Raw genomic sequence first — 16781 nt, 5'->3', positions numbered from 1 at the left:
TTGGTTTCATGGACTTGCTGTACAGCTTTATGTCACCCAGGCTCCCTGTTACTTCCAGGATGGGGAACCCAGCCAATTAGCTCCTGATAGCAAACGCCAGGTCAGGGGTGATTTAAGCATCCAATTCATAGCCCTCGTTAGTGATGTCATATTGATGGGGTGTCTTTTTCCAGCGATGGGACTGGAAAATGCCCTACATAAGAATCTCCTGTAGCGGAATCTGGCTTCTTTTCAAGCTCTGGAAACGTTGTAAAGGCCCTGAAGTCGTCTGATCTTCCCCAGCGAGCTCACGGATGATGCGTACATATGTTTATCAAGCACACTTGGCCTGTAGTCTCTAGAGTTACATTCACGGAGAAGAACTCGTTAATGCAGTGTCCACGAACCATTTTCTGCCTGATCCTAGGAGACAAACGCTTGGGCATCACTTGGTGCAATGCCATGAGTGAGGAAGGCGCTAATTAGTAGATGACAGCCAAGCACAGCTTTATTTGCACAAGTCCAGCCTCGCTCTGGCCAGGTAAAGCCAGTTTAGGGGAAAAAAATATGTTTATTGCAGGAAGCCTGGAGCAAAACTCATGAGATCAAGGAGCAGACACTCCTCTCCCCAGATGAGACGAGGCCACTCGGGCATATTTCTACAGGAAGATCTGATGATTTGCCTTTTATGAAGTAGTGACCATAAATCCCGTTGTCTCCTAGGTTCCCAGATGCTTTTGTGACCTTTAGCTCCTTCCGGAGCCGGTTTCCAGAGGTGTCTGGGTATTGTCACTGCGCTGACAGCCAAGGGCGAGAACTGGCCGGGACAGGTAAGCGCACCTCAAGCAATCCAAGGGGAGGGAGGGGCAGCCACCCAACCTGAGAGCCCAAATGTCACTCCCTGTAGAGCAGAAATAGTAGTGTCTGGGCTGCCAGCTCCCCACCCGGGTGCCCTGGCTATCGAAGAGGGCATGGCCTCCTCCAACCTTCCAGGGAGGTGCTTAGAATCCAGTGGCTGCTAGTCCTCATGCTGCCTTGCCCCCCCCCCGAAAGAGGCGCCCCTCTCTGTGCATGTGCAGCACTGAGCTTGGCCAGCGGAACCTGGGCTGGATTTCAATCTGTCACTCTCTCAGCAGCGCTCCCTTGTGCTGTGAACAACCTAGGCAACCATACACAGCCGCCCCGACTTTGGAAACCATGAAAGCCTTGTTCAGGCCTGAAGCACAGTGATGCTGGTGCAGGCTCCGGCCTTTTCACATCTGTCTGCCCGCTGAGGTGAGGGCTTCCTTTCTGAACTGAACTCATTGCTCCAAACGCTTGCTGTCTTTGCTCACTCAGGCCTGGAGCTGCTACTCGATGAAATTTACGACACCGTTTTTGCCGGCCTGGACCTCGCTTCCTCCTTCACTGAGACCACCCTGTACCGGATCCTGCAGAGACGATTCCTAGCAGTTCAACTCGTCACCTCTGGCAGATTCCGATGTGAGTACTAGGGGACAGCAGAGGGGTGTGTTGCTGCTAGGAGGACCCTGCTTGGGTTTTCAGGTCACTGCCGTCTCCGTGGCTGTCCCTCCAAAGTGGAGGCAGGGGTTTACACCAGTTGACCCACGTAAACACACCTGCCATCCTCTCCTCTGCCGCGTGGGTCTCTCCTAGGCCCTACGAAGTGCGAAGTGGAGCGGTTTGCAGCCACCAGCTTCGGTCACCCCTACGTTCCGAGTTGCGGCCGAGATGGGGAGTACCAGGCGGGGCAGTGCCAGCAGGAGGGGCTGTGCTGGTGTGTGGACGCCCAAGGACAGGAGATCCCGGGGACGCGGCGGCCATCGGAGCCACTGTCTTGCGGTGAGTGCCCTCCCCAGGCCTCCTCTCCGGTTCTGCTCCCATCGTGCTACTTGAACTGCTTCTCCAGACCAAGCACTCCAGAACCGCTCACTTCCACTGCCTCCTGAGACTGTCCGACAGGCCCTTCAAGTTCAAATGGTGGAAACCTCTGTATCGTCATCAGTCCTGTGTCAGACACGGTTGCTTCCTCAGGGAGCTCAGAGAATATTAGGAAAAAAGAATTGTGTCCCTGTGCCACCAGAGAAGTGTGTATCAGTAACCAGAGGTGCACAGAGAAGCACACATGTCAGGTCTGCCTTGCAGCATGTACGGTGAGGAGACATCCAGGAAGGCTTCATGGAAGAGGTGGCACTTGATGAACACCTTCGAAAATAAAGATGCTTCCTGGAGTTCCCATTGTGGCGCAGTGGAAATGAATCTGACTAGAATCCATGAGGACACAGGTTCAATCCCTGGCCTCTCTTAGTGGGTGAAGCATCTGGCATTGCCGTGAGCTGTGGTGTAGGTCCCGACGTGACTCAGACCCGGTGTTGCTGTGGCTGCGGTGCAGGCCGGCAGCTGTAGCTCTGATTCGACCCCTAGCCTGGGAACTTCCATATGCCTTGGGTGCAGCCCTAAAAAGCAAAAACAAATGAACAAAAAAGATGTTTCCTGAAGGAGGAAAATAAAGAGAGGTGTTCCGGAGAAGCGGCATTATAAAGACGTAAATACGGAAGCTTCCCGACTTAACGGTGGTTTGATTTAGAATTTTTCGACTTTGCAATGGTGTGAAAAATGATATACAGTCAGTCAAAACAGTACTTAGAATCTTGATCTTTTTCTGGCCTAGCGAGTGATGCACAGCGTGGTATTCACCCTTGTGATGCTGGGCAGGGCACCAGCCGCAGCTCCATCAGCCGCGCCTGTAACCCACCCCTCAAAGCCATCCCCAGACAGCCGTGCTGCTTTTCACTTCCAGCACAGGAGTCAATAAGTTGCATGAGACGTTCAGCGCTTTATTCTAAGATGGACTTTGTGTGAGGGCGACTTTGCCCAACTCTAGGCTAATGCGAGTGTTCTGAGCGAGGCGAGCGAGGCTCAGCTATGATATTAAGTATTCAAGGCATTTTTGACCTAATGCTATTTTCTCCTTACCCACGTCACCCCTTCCTGGTCGAGGGAGATCTGCAGTGGGCATTGGTGGGCTAAGGAACACAGCCTGCAAGAGGGCAGAGAAAACTACCTGTTGGAACATGACTGGGGAGGCTGGGAGAGGCCGGGGGTGAGGAGGTCAGAGGAGGTGTTGAGGTTCGGGGCTGGAGAGTGCCGTGGGGGGCTTCGTGTAGGAAAGACAGCTCGGGCATTTTGGAGCAACAGTTGGACAGGAGCATCAGGCTGCAGGCAGTGGGGCATTTGAAGGTCATCGCAAGGTCCTAGAGAGAGAGAAGGGGGCGATGTAACTCTCCTGGGGCTGCGGTAATGAATTGTCACAGCCTAAGGGGCTTAGGCCAGAAGGATGGTCTGACACAGCTCTAAAGGCTAGAAGTTGAAAATCAAGGTGTCGGCAGGGCCAGGCTCCCTCTGAAGGCTTCAGAGGAGACTCCTTCCTTGACTCCCCCTAGCTCGGGCCAGTGGCCAGCTGTCGTGAGCATCCCTTGGCTCGTGGCAGCGTCCCTCCAAGCTCTGGTTACATGGCTGTCTTTCCTGCACGTCTGCATCTGTGTCGTTTCTCCTCTTCTTAGAATGACACCCGTTATGTAGATTTGAGCCCACTCTACTCTGGTCTGTCCCTTACAATGACCCTATTCCAAAGATCGTCACCTTCCAAGGGTCCAGGAAGGACATGAGTTCTGGGGAGACACTCTTCAACCCAGCATGGGAACCAACGCTGACGCAGAAGCAGTGGGCTGTGGAGGGGGCTGCGGACTTGAGACAAGCCCTTAGCATTCCACAAAGACTCAGTTCCACCTTCCAGTAAGGTTCTGGAGGGCATCAGTGATGGAGAGGAGGAATCTGGGAGCAACGCAGGCTTCTAGTGGCATCGTCCGGGGGAGGTGGGTGGATTCAGCAAGATTTGAAACAGTGACGGAGGAGCACAGCCTCCTTAGAGCCTCAGCGTAGACAGTATTCGTGTTCCTTCAATGATTCCTGGTGAACCGTGTGGTTTCTCCCACGGAAGATGTTGAGGAGTCGGTACTCAAATACTCGGCAGAGTATTTGGTAGCGTCCTGTCTGCTAAGTGTGAGGATGTAGAAAAGGAAAAATTTCAAGCTCTGCCGTGAAGGTAGTATTTACAGTTACTCTTGGTTCTGTTAACCAGAGACTATTGTGCCTCCAATTTCCAGGCGAAAATGAAGAACTGTGATCTTCCAAACGAAAACCAAAAGTACTTCCAAATGCGTTGATCATGCGGGTTTTTGCTTTTTCTCTCTGATGTATGGGTCCCATCTCCACGGAAACAATTGCCACATGGAACCAATATCTGAATGGTTTTTTTCCTTTGCCTTGGTAACACTACATAACAAATGAATGGACAGGACATGCTCTTAATTTGGAAAGAAAGTAAGCTGAGCGGTGAACTTGCTCTCTTCCATACCTTCCTGTAATACCCATTAGAGGAAGCCCTGGCCTCGTCAACGGATGTGTTCTGTGTTCTGATGTTGCCAGTCTCTCTCTCTCTCTGACCACATGTTCCAGCTCTTTCTCTGTTGCCTGGTTGCAGAGGGAAATTGGTTGCCTGCCTTTTTGGCACCCTTGTGAACTGAGGGGAAAGAATTCCTTTGAAAAGTGGGAGTGGGTGGGTTGAAAGGACTTCTAAGATTTAGGGTTTTGTGGAGGAAAATTGAGTTTCCCTCCTTCCCTGTATGTGAGTGACTAAAACAGAGCTTCAGTTTTTTTAGTCTTTTTAGGCCGCACCTGTGGCATATGGAGGTTCCCAGGCTAGGGGTCTAATCCGAGCTGTAACCGCCGCTGCTGGCCTACGCCACAGCCACAGCAACACTGGATCTGAGCTGCGTCTGTGACCTACACCACAGCTCATGGCAACGCCGGATCCTTAACCCACTAAGCAAGGCCAGGGCTTGAACCAGCAACCTCATGGTTCCTAGTCGGATTTGTTAACCACTGAGCCACGACGGGAACGCCTGAATTTTTTTTTTTTTTTAATGGCCGCACCTGCAGCACATAGACATTCCCCAGCTAGGGGTGGAACCAGAACTCCAGCATGTGGCAATTCCAGATCCTGAACCCCACTGAACGAGGCCAGGGATCGAAGCCACATGCTCACAGACACCGTATCAGGTTCTTAACCCATCCAGCCACACGGGAACTCTCAGAGTTTGAGTTTAAAATCTTTTTTTCTTCATGTGACTGCTGTCAGCTTAGGGTATTCATATAGAATGGCCTGGCCATGCATGGAGTTGCCTGAGTTGATAACTATTTAACTAATAACTTCGAGGAAAAGTCAAGATGCCCAGAAGCCTAATATGTTTGCCAAGTGGGCATCATTATATTCTATTAAGGGAACTGTCCTAATTGCTGTATTATAATGTGTGTTACAACAAGGAAACTATTTCTTCTTATAGGAAACATCAATAGCACTTAAACTATGGCCTTTATCCTCCAGTGGACTATAAACCAGTTAGCGGAGACGAGACCACCCACAGGGTGGAATTAGGCAGCCACTGAAAGAGCATCTCATGAAGCATTAAAGTTCATTAGGAATTCCAACGGGAGGACACTGGAAAACAGCACTTCATTATAAACAAATAGGAACTTGGTGCAGTAGTTTCCTGGGGCTGCCGTAACACGTGGCTACAAATTGGGTCTCTTAAAACAGCAAGCATTCCTTCTCTCGCAGTCCTGGAGGCCAGGAGTCTGAGATGGAGGTGTCAGCAGGGCCACACTCCGTCTGGAGGCTCAGAGCAGAATCCACCCCTCCTTGACCCTTCCTAGAGTCTGGTGTTCGCTGGGTGTCTTTGGCATCCCCTGCTTAACAGCTGCATCGCTCTGGGCCCTGGCTCCAGCTTTTTGTGTTTTTCTTCCCTGTGTTTCTCTTCTGTGTCTTCGACACAGCATTTCTTAAGGACACCAGTCACTGGCTTTAGGGCTCGTGCAGTAGGCCTTCAACTTAACCGATGCCATCTGCAAAGGCCCTATTTCCAAATGAGATCCCATTCTGAGGTTCCAGGTGGGCATGAAAGGTGGGTGAGGTGGGGCACCGGATGTGAGATGCCCCTGCAGTGAGTTCATGTGGTGACTGTGTGTGGTCAGGCTTCCAGAAAGCGGGCGGTGGTCTCTGAGCCCTGCCTCGGGAGGGGTCTCCCTGCAGTGAAGCCAGGTGAGGAGGTCCAGTCGAGAGACCCCTCCCTTCCCAGGGCGGCGCCACACGCTCGGCCCGGAGGGGAGGGAAAATGAACACGGAGAGGAGAGAGGTAGAAACTCAGTCCATGAGCGAAGTTTTCATCTCACTGCGGAAAGGTCGGAGGGCTCGGGTCAGGACCCCTCGTGATGATAAACCACTGCTCTGTTTGCTCCATCTCCCGCAGCGGAGGGCCAGTCCTGCCCCTCGGAGAGGCGGCGGGCCTTGTCCAGGCTCCACCTTGGGCCCTCGGGCTACTCCGGCCAGCGCGGCTCGTTCTTGGCTGCCGAGCGAGGACCGGTGTCTCAGACAGTCCCCAGCTTTGCTGCATCCTGCCCGCTCCCGCTCAAGGAGCTCTTTGTGGAGTCCGGGATCCTGCAGCCAGTGGTTCAAGGGCAGAAGAAAGAGGTCACCGCCGCCACAGAAAGTCTCCTGAAGGAGGGTCTCAGGGGGATTTTCCCCTCCCGAGAGCTGGCTCGTCTTGCCCTTCAGTTTACCGCCAACCCCAAGCGACTCCAGCAAAACCTCTTCGGAGGGAGATTTTTGGCGAACGTCGGCCAATTTAACTTGTCTGGAGCCCTGGGCACAAGAGGCACTTTTAATTTCAGTCACTTTTTCCAGCAACTTGGTCTCCCAGGCTTCCAGAAGAGACAGGCACTAGCAGATCCAGCCAAGTCCCTCTCGGTGGGACTGGATTCAAATCCTGCCACAGAAGCCCCCGAAGCCTTGAAGATGGGCGTTGCTATGAATAAGACAGTTGTGGGCAGCTTTGGCTTTGAAGTCAACCTACAAGAGAACCGAAATGCCCTGACATTCCTTTCTTCCCTCCTGGAGCTTCCAGAATTCCTCCTTTTCCTGCAGCATGCTATTTCTGTGCCAGAGGACATAGCAAGGGATTTAGGTGACGTGATGGAAATGGCACTCAGCTCCCAGGGCTGTGAGCAGACACCTGGCAGCCTGTTTGTCCCGTCGTGCACTGCAGAAGGGAGCTACGAGGATGTCCAGTGCTTTGCTGGAGAGTGCTGGTGTGTGGATGCCAGGGGCCGAGAACTTGCCGGCTCCAGGGCTAGAGGCGGACGACCGAGGTGCCCCACAGCGTGTGAGAAGCAAAGGGAGCGCATGCAAAGCCTCTTGGGGAGGCAGCCCGCTGGGTCCAGTGTGTTTGTCCCTTCTTGTACCCGCGAGGGCCACTTCCTCCCCGTCCAGTGCTTCAGCTCAGACTGCTACTGTGTGGATGCTGACGGTCAGCCTATTCCCGGAACTCGAACTGCTCCTGGAGAACCCAAGCAATGTAAGTCCATTGGGTATCAAATCTGCAGACTCTCAGTCTCTTCTGGGGCTTGACACAGCACCATGCAGTCATAGCTAAAGCCTGAACTTCTGGGGTTTTTTCTTAAAAAAAAAATATTTAGGGCCACACCCATGGCATATGAAAGTTCCCAAGCTAGGGGTCGAATCAGAGCTGAAGCTGCTGGCCTACACCACAGCCACAGCAACACCAGATCCGAGCTGAGTCTGAGTCCTACACTGCAGCTCACAGCAACGCCGGTTCCTTAACCCACTGAGTGAGGCCAGGGATCAAACCCGCATCCTCATGGATACTAGTCAGGTTCTTAACCTGCTGAGCCACAACGGGAACTCCCGAACTTCTCTTAATAGCACCACCTGCTGGCTGATTTAAAAATTGTCCAGTGAGGAGTTGCTATTGGTGCAGTGATTAATGAATCCGACTAGAGACCATGAGGTTTCTGGTTTGATCCCTGGCCTCGCTCAGTGGGTTAAGGATCTGGCATTGCCGTAAGCCATGGTGTAGGTCTCAGACTCGGCTCGGATCATGTGCTGCTGTGGCTGTGGCATAGGCTGGCGGTACAGCTCCAATTTGACCCCTAGCCTGGGAACCTCCCCATGCTGCGGGTGCAGCCCTAAAAATAAAGAAATAAAATTGTCCAGAGAGATCTCGATAATGTTAGGCATTCGAATGAGTGAATAGGGAGGTTTATTTGCCCTTAAGGACCTGCCACGTTCGTTTCCGCTGTGCTGACAACAGCTGGTCTCAACCGTGTCGATGTAGCGATGGGCGCGGTGGTCTTTGTCTCTGGGTGATAGTTACAGGTTGAAGGTTGATGGCGTTTCTGTGGCCGTACAAGGTTTCAGATGGAGTTTGGACAGTAAGGGCTTCCGTCTTGGTCCTTTGGGCTTATTTTAACTTCTTCACCCAACACACCTGTGCTTTGTCCCCCCATCCAGGCCCCACACCCTGTCAGCTGCAGGCTGAGCAAGCCTTCCTTGGGACAGTGAGGGGCCTGATCTCGAACCCCAGCGAGCCCCCTGTGCTCTCCAGCATCTACATTCCTCAGTGCAGCGCCAGTGGGCAGTGGAGACGCGTGCAATGCGACGGGCCCCCTGAGCAGGCCTTTGAGTGGTATGAACGATGGGGGGCTCAGAGCAGGAGTGGCCAGGAGCTGACGCCTGCAGAGCTGCTAATGAAGATCATGAGCTATAGAGAAGCGGCTTCCGGAAGCTTCCGTCTCTTTATTCAAAACCTGTATGAGGCTGGGCAACAAGGCATCTTCCCAGGGCTGGCGAGATACTCTTCTCTCCAAGATGTCCCACTGGCCGTGTTGGAAGGGAACCTGACCCAGGCCACAGGGAACATCCTTCTGGAGCCCTACCTCTTCTGGCAGATCCTAAATGGCCAGCTCCCCAGATACCCAGGACCGTACTCGGACTTTAGCGCGCCTTTGGCGCATCTCGACCTTCGGAGCTGCTGGTGTGTGGATGAGGCTGGCCGCAAACTGGAGGGCACCCAGACTGAGCCCAGCAAGGTCCCAGCGTGTGAGTTAAACCATGAAGAACTGAATGTGTGTGTGTATGTTTAAAGGATATGTGGTGGGAGTGTACCTGCTGTCAAAACTGGAGTCAAGTTTGGAGAAGGCTAAGGGCTAAGAGAAGGCCAGGGCTAAGAGAAGGCTTTGCACATGGAAGACATGCAATTATAATTTGAGGCAATGATTTAGATAGTTGATTATAAGAAAATTTAAAAGTGAATGACACTGGGAGTTCCTGTTGTGACTCAGTGGGTTGTGAACCTGAGTTGCATCCATGAGGGTGCAGGTTTGATCCCCGGCCTTGCTCAGTGGGTTTGGGATCCGGCGTTGCTGTGAACTCTGGTGTAGGTCAAAGATGCAGCTTGGATCCTGTGGCTGTGGTGTAGGCTGGCAGCTGTAGCTCTGATTTGACCCCTAGCCTGGGAACTTCCATATGCCATGTGTGGGGCCCGAAAAAGACAAAAAAAGAAAAAGTGAATGGCGTTAACTGTGCCAGCAGCTGACTGTGCAGATGTAGGGCGATTGCTTCCCTTTTCTGGGCCTCAGCGTCGTGGACCGACTGTGTCCTTCCTCAGTGGATGTGCCGAAGCCCTGGTCCCCAGAGCTGCTGGTGTGTGGATGAGGGCTGTAACCGTAACAGACTGAGGGCTTAACCAAGAGGCATTTATTTCTCACAGTTCTGGAGGGTGGAAGGTCAAGGTGCCATATTTGATTCCTGATGAGGGCTGCTGCCCTTTCTCACAGGTGGCTACCCTCTCGCCATGTCTTCACATGGTAGAGAGAGAAAGAGTTATGGTCTCTTCATCTTTTTATTAAGACACTAGTCCCATCAGGAGACCCTCACCCTGTCATGACCTCATCTAAACCTAATCACCTCCCATAGGCCCCGTATCCAAATACCACCCCCTGGGGATGAGGGCTTCAGCATATACTTGGGGAAGACAGAGATGTTCAGTCCATAACACCATCCATTCCCTGATCCATCCATCCATCCATCCATCTGTGCATCCATTCATCCATGCATCCATTCCCCCATCCATCCATCAATTCATCCATCCATCCATCCATCCAGTCATCCATCCATTCATCCATCCATCCATTCCCCCATCCATCCATTAGTTCATCCATCCATCCATTCATTCATGCATCCATTCCCCCATCCATCCATCAATTCATCCATCCATCCATCCATTCATCCATGCATCCATTCCCCCATCCATCCATCCATCCATCCATCCATCCATTCCCCATCCATTCATCCATCCATTCATTCATGCATCCATTCCCCCATCCATCCATCCATCCATCCATCCATCCATTCATCCATGCATCCATTCCCCCATCCATCCATCCATCCATCCATTCATCCATGCATCCATTCCCCCATCCATCCATCCATCCATCCATCCATCCATCCATTCCCCATCCATTCATCCATCCATTCATTCATGCATCCATTCCCCCATCCATCCATCCATCCATCCATCCATCCATTCATCCATGCATCCATTCCCCCATCCATCCATCCATCCATCCATCCATCCATGCATCCATTCCCCATCCATTCATCCATCCATTCATTCATGCATCCATTCCCCCATCCATCCATCAATTCATCCATCCATCCATCCATTCCCCCATCCATCCATCCATCCATCCATTCATCCATGCATCCATTCCCCCATCCATCCATCAATTCATCCATCCATCCATCCATTCCCCCATCCATCCATCCAGTCATCCATCCATCCATTCATCCATGCATCCATTCCCCCATCCATCCATCTATCCATCCATCCATCCATCCATCCATCCATCCATCCATCCAGTCATCCATCCATGCATCCATTCCCCCATCCATCCATCCATCCATCCATGCATCCATTTCCCATCCATTCATCCATCCATTCATTCATGCATCCATTCCCCCATCCATCCATCAATTCATCCATCCATGCATCCATCCATCCATCCATGCATCCATTCCCCCATCCATCCATTCATCCATCCATCCACTCATCCATGCATCCATTCCCCCATCCATCTACCCATCCATCTATCATTATCTCCCTATCATCCATTAATCCATCCACCTGTCCATCCTTCCATTTGAGGCAGCTGGTCAGGATGGTTGGTTCTGGGGTCATACTGACGAGACTGGAATTCTGAAGCAGCTACTTGCCAGCTAGGAGCTTGTTGAAGTTCTATGACTTCCCATGACTCAGTCTGTCATCTGTAACACACAGATAAGAATAATATCATACTGGGCTATTGCATGGATTAAATTAGATTGTGTAAATGTTCATAGGACCTGCCTGGTACTGGTATGGAATAAACATTAGCTAAGATTAATCTTCTTACAAATTAGGTACTCCATAAATGTTGAGTGAAGGCAGTTGTGGAGATAAAACAGAAACAAGAGTCCAGGTTGTGGAAAGTGCAGGGGTGAAGGAAACAGCGGAGGCAGAAATGTGTGTGTGTATGTGTGTGTGTGTGTGCATGCATGCGCACGGGTGCTCACATACTTCGAAGGTCAAGAGGAGCCACGCATGGTCTGCCACGTCTTTACTCCCCAGGTCCTGGCTCTTGTGAAGAAGTGAAGCTTCGCGTCCTGCAGTTCATTAAGGAAGCAGAAGAGATTGTCATGGTTTCCAACAGTTCTCAGTTTCCTCTGGGAGAGAGTTTCCTAGCGGCCAAAGGAATCCGGCTGACCGATGAGGAGCTGGCCCTTCCCCCACTCTCCCCATCCCGGGAGACTTTCTTGGAGAAGTTTCTGAGCGGGAGCGATTATGCCATTCGACTGGCAGCACAGTCCAGTGAGTGCCCCTTGCTTCTGGTTTCTCATTCCTTCTTTGGGGGAAGCAAGAGCTGGAATTAGTTCCTCTTCCATTATCTTCGGGACTGTGGTTTCCCTGGGCCCATGGGCGCCAGAAAAGACAAATGCATCTTGTGGTCCCGGTCAAGGCAGGAATATTGCCCACCTCTCCAGGATGCCCCCGGATCCTCCAGCAGAGCCGTGGGGCCAGGCTCCACGTTTTGTATTGCAGATGGTGCCTGCAGCCCACCAGGAAGCCAAGAATTCTGCTGGTAGTTTGGCCCCCAGGCCTCTGCCCACTGCCCCTTTGCTCCAGTGTGGCTGGGCTCAGAGCCCAGGTCTTTCTCATCTCCCGCTCGTCCTCCTCCATGGGCAGCCTGCTGGGCAGCAGGACCCAGGCCTCTTGCCGTCTTCTCACTGACCCACCACAACTTGGCAGGACACACGATTCATTTATCCCCAAGCCTCCCTGAGTTCCCCACCGCTGTGTGGCGGTCTTGGCTGCTTCTGTGGCTGGGTCTCTGGGCCTGAGTCACAGAGCAGCACAGCCGTGCTCCCCGCACAACCTGGGTTCTGAGACAGAGCACCCACACCCACAGGTGGGAGCCTCGTCCCTGAGTTCACAGCTCTGGCAGGCCTGCTGCCGCTTTGGCGTTGGCTCTCGCTTGCCTTTGGTCCCCTAAGCCCAGTGCCATCTTTGTTCCCTGCCCCTCCCTCTCCAGCCATCTCTTTGGGCGGCGGGGGGACAAGGCACCCCATCTTATCTTTATATCCTGGGGCCCGGCCTGGTGCCTGGCAGACAGCAGGACCCAGGAAATGCTGGTTAAGCATCCCCTTGCTCCTTCCCGCCTCGTCGTCTCTCCTCTCTCGCCTTCCCTCCCCGGGCACCTCTTTTCTCTGTTCCTCGGAGACCAGGAGATTCCGCCTTTGGCGAGGAAGCAGTTTCTGCAGACCTGTGTGTGGACAGGCATGACGTAATCCAGGGGCCAAAGAGGGACTCGTGTTCCCCGAGTTGTGACCATGTTGGTTCCGGAGGGAAATTTAGAGGAAGCGGGGAGAGAGCTGTTGGTGCCAGAGGGCTCCCTGAGTGTCGATGCCATTTTCTTCAGAAGTCGGGCGGAGGCAGCGCCCCTCCCTCCACGGAGCCACAGCTCTGACGACACCTGTCTCAGGCCACTGGGAAACTAGGAAGGGTCTTTAGCACAGGACGCGGGTTCCCACTTTTCTTGGGACCCCTCCAGATGAGCAGAGGCGTCTCTGCTGTTGCATAGTTGGGGGGTTCTTTTGGGCAGACCTCCTGGTCCCCGAGAGTCTGGGGATTGAAGGCCCAGCACAGAGACTGAGGCGACTGAGCGCCTTTGGCCAGCAGAACATGGCAGCGGTGCCCGGGGCCTGGGGTGCGGGGGGTGGGGTGGGGTGGGGAGCAGGGAGGGAAGGGAGCTGGCCTGGCGCCTGGGAGACGTGCAGTGAGCACGTTATTCCCACACCAGAAGACACCATGAGATGAGAGTTCATTCAAACTTCAGCCACCATTTTTTTTTGTTTGTTTGTTTGTCTTTTTAGTGCCTCGCCTGTGGCATATGGAGGTTCCCAGGCCAGGGGTCCAGTTGGAGCTGCAGCTACCGGCCTAGGTCACAGCCACAGCAACACCAGATCAGAGCCACATCGGTGACCTAGTTGCAGCTCATGGCAATGCCGGACCCTTTGACCCACTGAATGAGGGATCCAACCCGCATCCTCATGGATACCAGTCAGGTTCTTAACCCACTGAGCCACCATGGGAACTCCCAGCCAATGGTTTTGTTTTCACATTTTTATTTTGAAAGGGCAGTGTGGTGAGGGCCTGCCCGCTGCTCAGGGTCCCTCTGTCCTCCTCGGGGTGGAAATGTTTGTCACATAAACAAAAGCCTGCCAATTGGGCAGGGACGTGCTTGCTGTTCTTAGGATGGAGCCCACGCGGCTCTGCTCACGCCTCTGCTTCTGTCTCCACCTCCAGCCTTTAGCTTCTACCAGAGACGCCGTGTTGCCCTGAGTGATGCCCCCCGCACATCGGGCCCTCTGCAGCCCTACCCCTACGTGCCCCAGTGTGATGCACTGGGAAGCTGGGAGCCCGTGCAGTGCCACGCCGCGACTGGTGAGGGGGCCGGGCAGCCTGGAGGGGGCGAGCAACACCCCTCATTTTCATTTTGGGAAAGAGCCCTCCCCTGGGGGCAAGCGAGCTGGACTCTAGGCTCCTCTTTGGCAGCTGGTGGCCGAGTCCCTTGGGTCCTCTGGCCTTTGGTTGTCCCATCGGTACTATGGGAGCAGCGACCTTCTAGCAGCCTGAAGGTCAAGTGGGTGGTTGCTGGGGGGATGTGGGTGCCAAGGCCTGTGCTGTGGACAGTGCTGGGGAGGGCAGACAGACCAGGATGGACATGGGGTCTTGCTGGCACTGCTGTGAAGGCAAAGGAGGGAGGTTGTCTGCGGGATGCCCGGGGCAAGTCCCTCAGGGCGCCTCCTGAGCCTCCGGCTGTGGCTCTTTTCCAGGGCACTGCTGGTGCGTGGATGGGGAGGGAGCATACTTGCCTGCCTCGCTGGCTGCCCGCTCCCCACAGGTCCTGCAATGTAAGTGAAGCCACCTGACTTGGACAGCAGGGGGCGCTCTAGCTGGTGGTGAAGGTGTTCCCCAGGCAGGGCTTGGGGGGGTGGCCCAGGGTAGGGGGCAAGCTCTTCACACCGGTCCTGCATGCCACCAGGCCAAACGTCCCCCAAGTCCCAGGCCCGGAAGGTTCCCTGACCTTGGCTCTTTCCAGCTGGTGCTCCTCGGTGCCGGCGAGAGAGGCAGCTGGTGGGGGGTGGAGGCCCAGGTCTGCCCCCGACCACCCTCCCCACTTTCATCCACGGCTATAGTTTCAGCAGCCACCTCTCGCCATTCCACAGCCCAGCCCTCTCCTGAGTCAGACGCTCAGAATCACAGGGTCATATCATCTCTGCTTTACCTCTCACCCAACATGGCACAGGTGATGTGCCCCAGGCCGGCCTTGGTCCCTGTGGCTCAGCCTGCTTCTGCATAGGGCACCCCGTCCACCCAGACCCATGGCCCTGACACTGGGGCTCAGCCTGCCCCCGCCCCCCCGGCTCACTTGGCGCCCACGGCCAGTCAGTCAACAGTCCCCCCTCCCCACAGGCCCCACCCCCTGTGAGACATCCCGCGTGCGTGGGCTGCTTTCTGCTTGGAAACAGGCTGGTTCCCAAGTCAGACCATCTCCAAAAGACCTGTTCATTCCAGCCTGCACAGAGGTAAGGCTCTGAAGACCCAGGACCTTGGAGGGAAGCCAGAACTTCCTGGGTAGTGATTTTTCTAGTTTTCAAAAACTTTATTTTAGTTAAAAGTGCACAAGTGTTCTACGCCTGTGGTTTGTCCCAGCCCTGGCAGAACCTAGCTATGTGATCTTGAGAAATTTACTTACCTTTTCTGTGCTTCTCTGGGTTTTGTTTTTTGTTTTTTTCCTTTTTACGGCCTCACCTGCGGCATATGGAAGTTCACAAGCTAGGGGTCGAATTGAAGCTGTAGCTGCCTGTCTGTACCACAGCCACAGCAATGCAGGATCTGAGCCACATCTGCAACCTACACCATAGCTCACAGCAATGCCAGATGTTTAACCCACTGAGTGAGGCCAGGGATCAAACCTGTGTCTTCATGGATACCACTTGGGTTCATTACCCTTGAGCCACAACGGGAGGTCCTGGGCTTTCTTTGATCATAAGATCAGCCCACATTTTATCCTCCCTGGTGCTAAGATTGTATTGAGACCCAAAGGAAATACATTTCATGAAAACTCTGAAAAATAGTCTACACGTATGCAGTTCCTGAAGCCATCTGGCCCCGTCACCATGTCCATCAGATTTCAGTTTCTCATAAATGAGAAATAATATTTCACCGTATTTCCCTCCGCAGCTCCCTGGATGTCATGATTTAGTGCACTGACTGATGTGGAAGCTCTTAGAGAATTCTTGCTGGAATCAGCCTCTTACATGCTGACTGATGAGAACCTCTGTGTCTTGTGCCCCTTTCCCGAAAGTAGGGTTGATAGCACCCCACCCCCTATCTGCTCAGCTCCAGGGGCACCAAGAAAATCAGACATTAGCAAAACTGCAAGTTACTGAGCGGTTTCGCTGTTATTATCATCCCATTTGGCGCTGGGAACGTGGGTGCTGGGAACGTGGACCCCGGTTAGCGCTGAGCTTTGTAGAGAGAGTAGCCTGTGGGTCTCTTACTTTGGCTGACAGCCCCCTACCCCTGGGCTGATCATCGGCTCCCTCACCCTGTGTGGCAGTGTCACCCAGGGAGCAGGAGACGGGGAAGCCTCGGCCCCGATGGCCGGAACAGGGATTCAGAGCAGGTCTGGCACCCCCTCTGGTGGTGTGCTCTCCCAGCCTGGCTCCTGGGCCCCTGATGCAGGGAAACAGGACCCAGACGTCACAGCCCAAACTGGACCGCTGTGCCTTTGCCCCAGCTCCCTGGTGTAACTGGCTAGAATATTCTCAACTTTAAGTCTTCATCCCATAGTTTCTCAAACCTCTGCTTGTGTCTGAGTCTCACCTTTGTAGCCTGAAAGTCGTGCAACCTGGGACACATCGCCTGACTTCTCTGGGCCTCTCTCGGTGGAGTGGGGCCAGTGGACTCCCTGCCTCCCCGGGACTGAATGGCTCCAAGTTTCCGGGGGTGGCTCCCCCAGGGTGGGCCTCCTGATTGTGTTCTCTGAAAATGTCAGGAGTCATTATGACGGCGATTCCTTGTCTGTGAACAAGGCACAGCAGAACAGAAAATGGACAAGTGGCCCACAGATGCTCAAAGAAACCCTCAGTGACGGACAGAGCTTGGATTAGCCATCCCTCCAGCACACCTGCTGTCACACGTGTGTGTGTGTGTGTGACGTGGGAGAGATGGCACTTTCTTCCCCTGAGAGTTCCAAGAAGGAACGAGCTCCCGGGTCCT

The 16781-nt window shown here is 53.7% G+C and overlaps 1 protein-coding gene across 2 annotated transcripts in view; it reads left to right on the top strand.

Moving 5' to 3' along the window:
* Nucleotides 1–16781, top strand: part of TG (thyroglobulin) — a 224041-nt gene that overhangs the window by 9829 nt on the left and 197431 nt on the right. For both annotated transcript variants that reach the window (NM_001168418.1, XM_021088574.1), the window contains 9 exon segments: nucleotides 703–809; nucleotides 1318–1461; nucleotides 1636–1821; nucleotides 6348–7451; nucleotides 8408–8995; nucleotides 11565–11804; nucleotides 13800–13937; nucleotides 14330–14407; nucleotides 14970–15082. In NM_001168418.1, coding sequence (NP_001161890.1) covers nucleotides 703–809; nucleotides 1318–1461; nucleotides 1636–1821; nucleotides 6348–7451; nucleotides 8408–8995; nucleotides 11565–11804; nucleotides 13800–13937; nucleotides 14330–14407; nucleotides 14970–15082 — 2698 coding nt within the window.

This window comes from Sus scrofa, chromosome 4 (assembly GCF_000003025.6).
Source record: "Sus scrofa isolate TJ Tabasco breed Duroc chromosome 4, Sscrofa11.1, whole genome shotgun sequence".
Lineage (NCBI taxonomy): Eukaryota > Metazoa > Chordata > Mammalia > Artiodactyla > Suidae > Sus > Sus scrofa.
The sequence above is the reverse complement of the archived record's forward strand: the minus strand, read 5'-3'. Positions and strand labels throughout refer to the sequence as shown.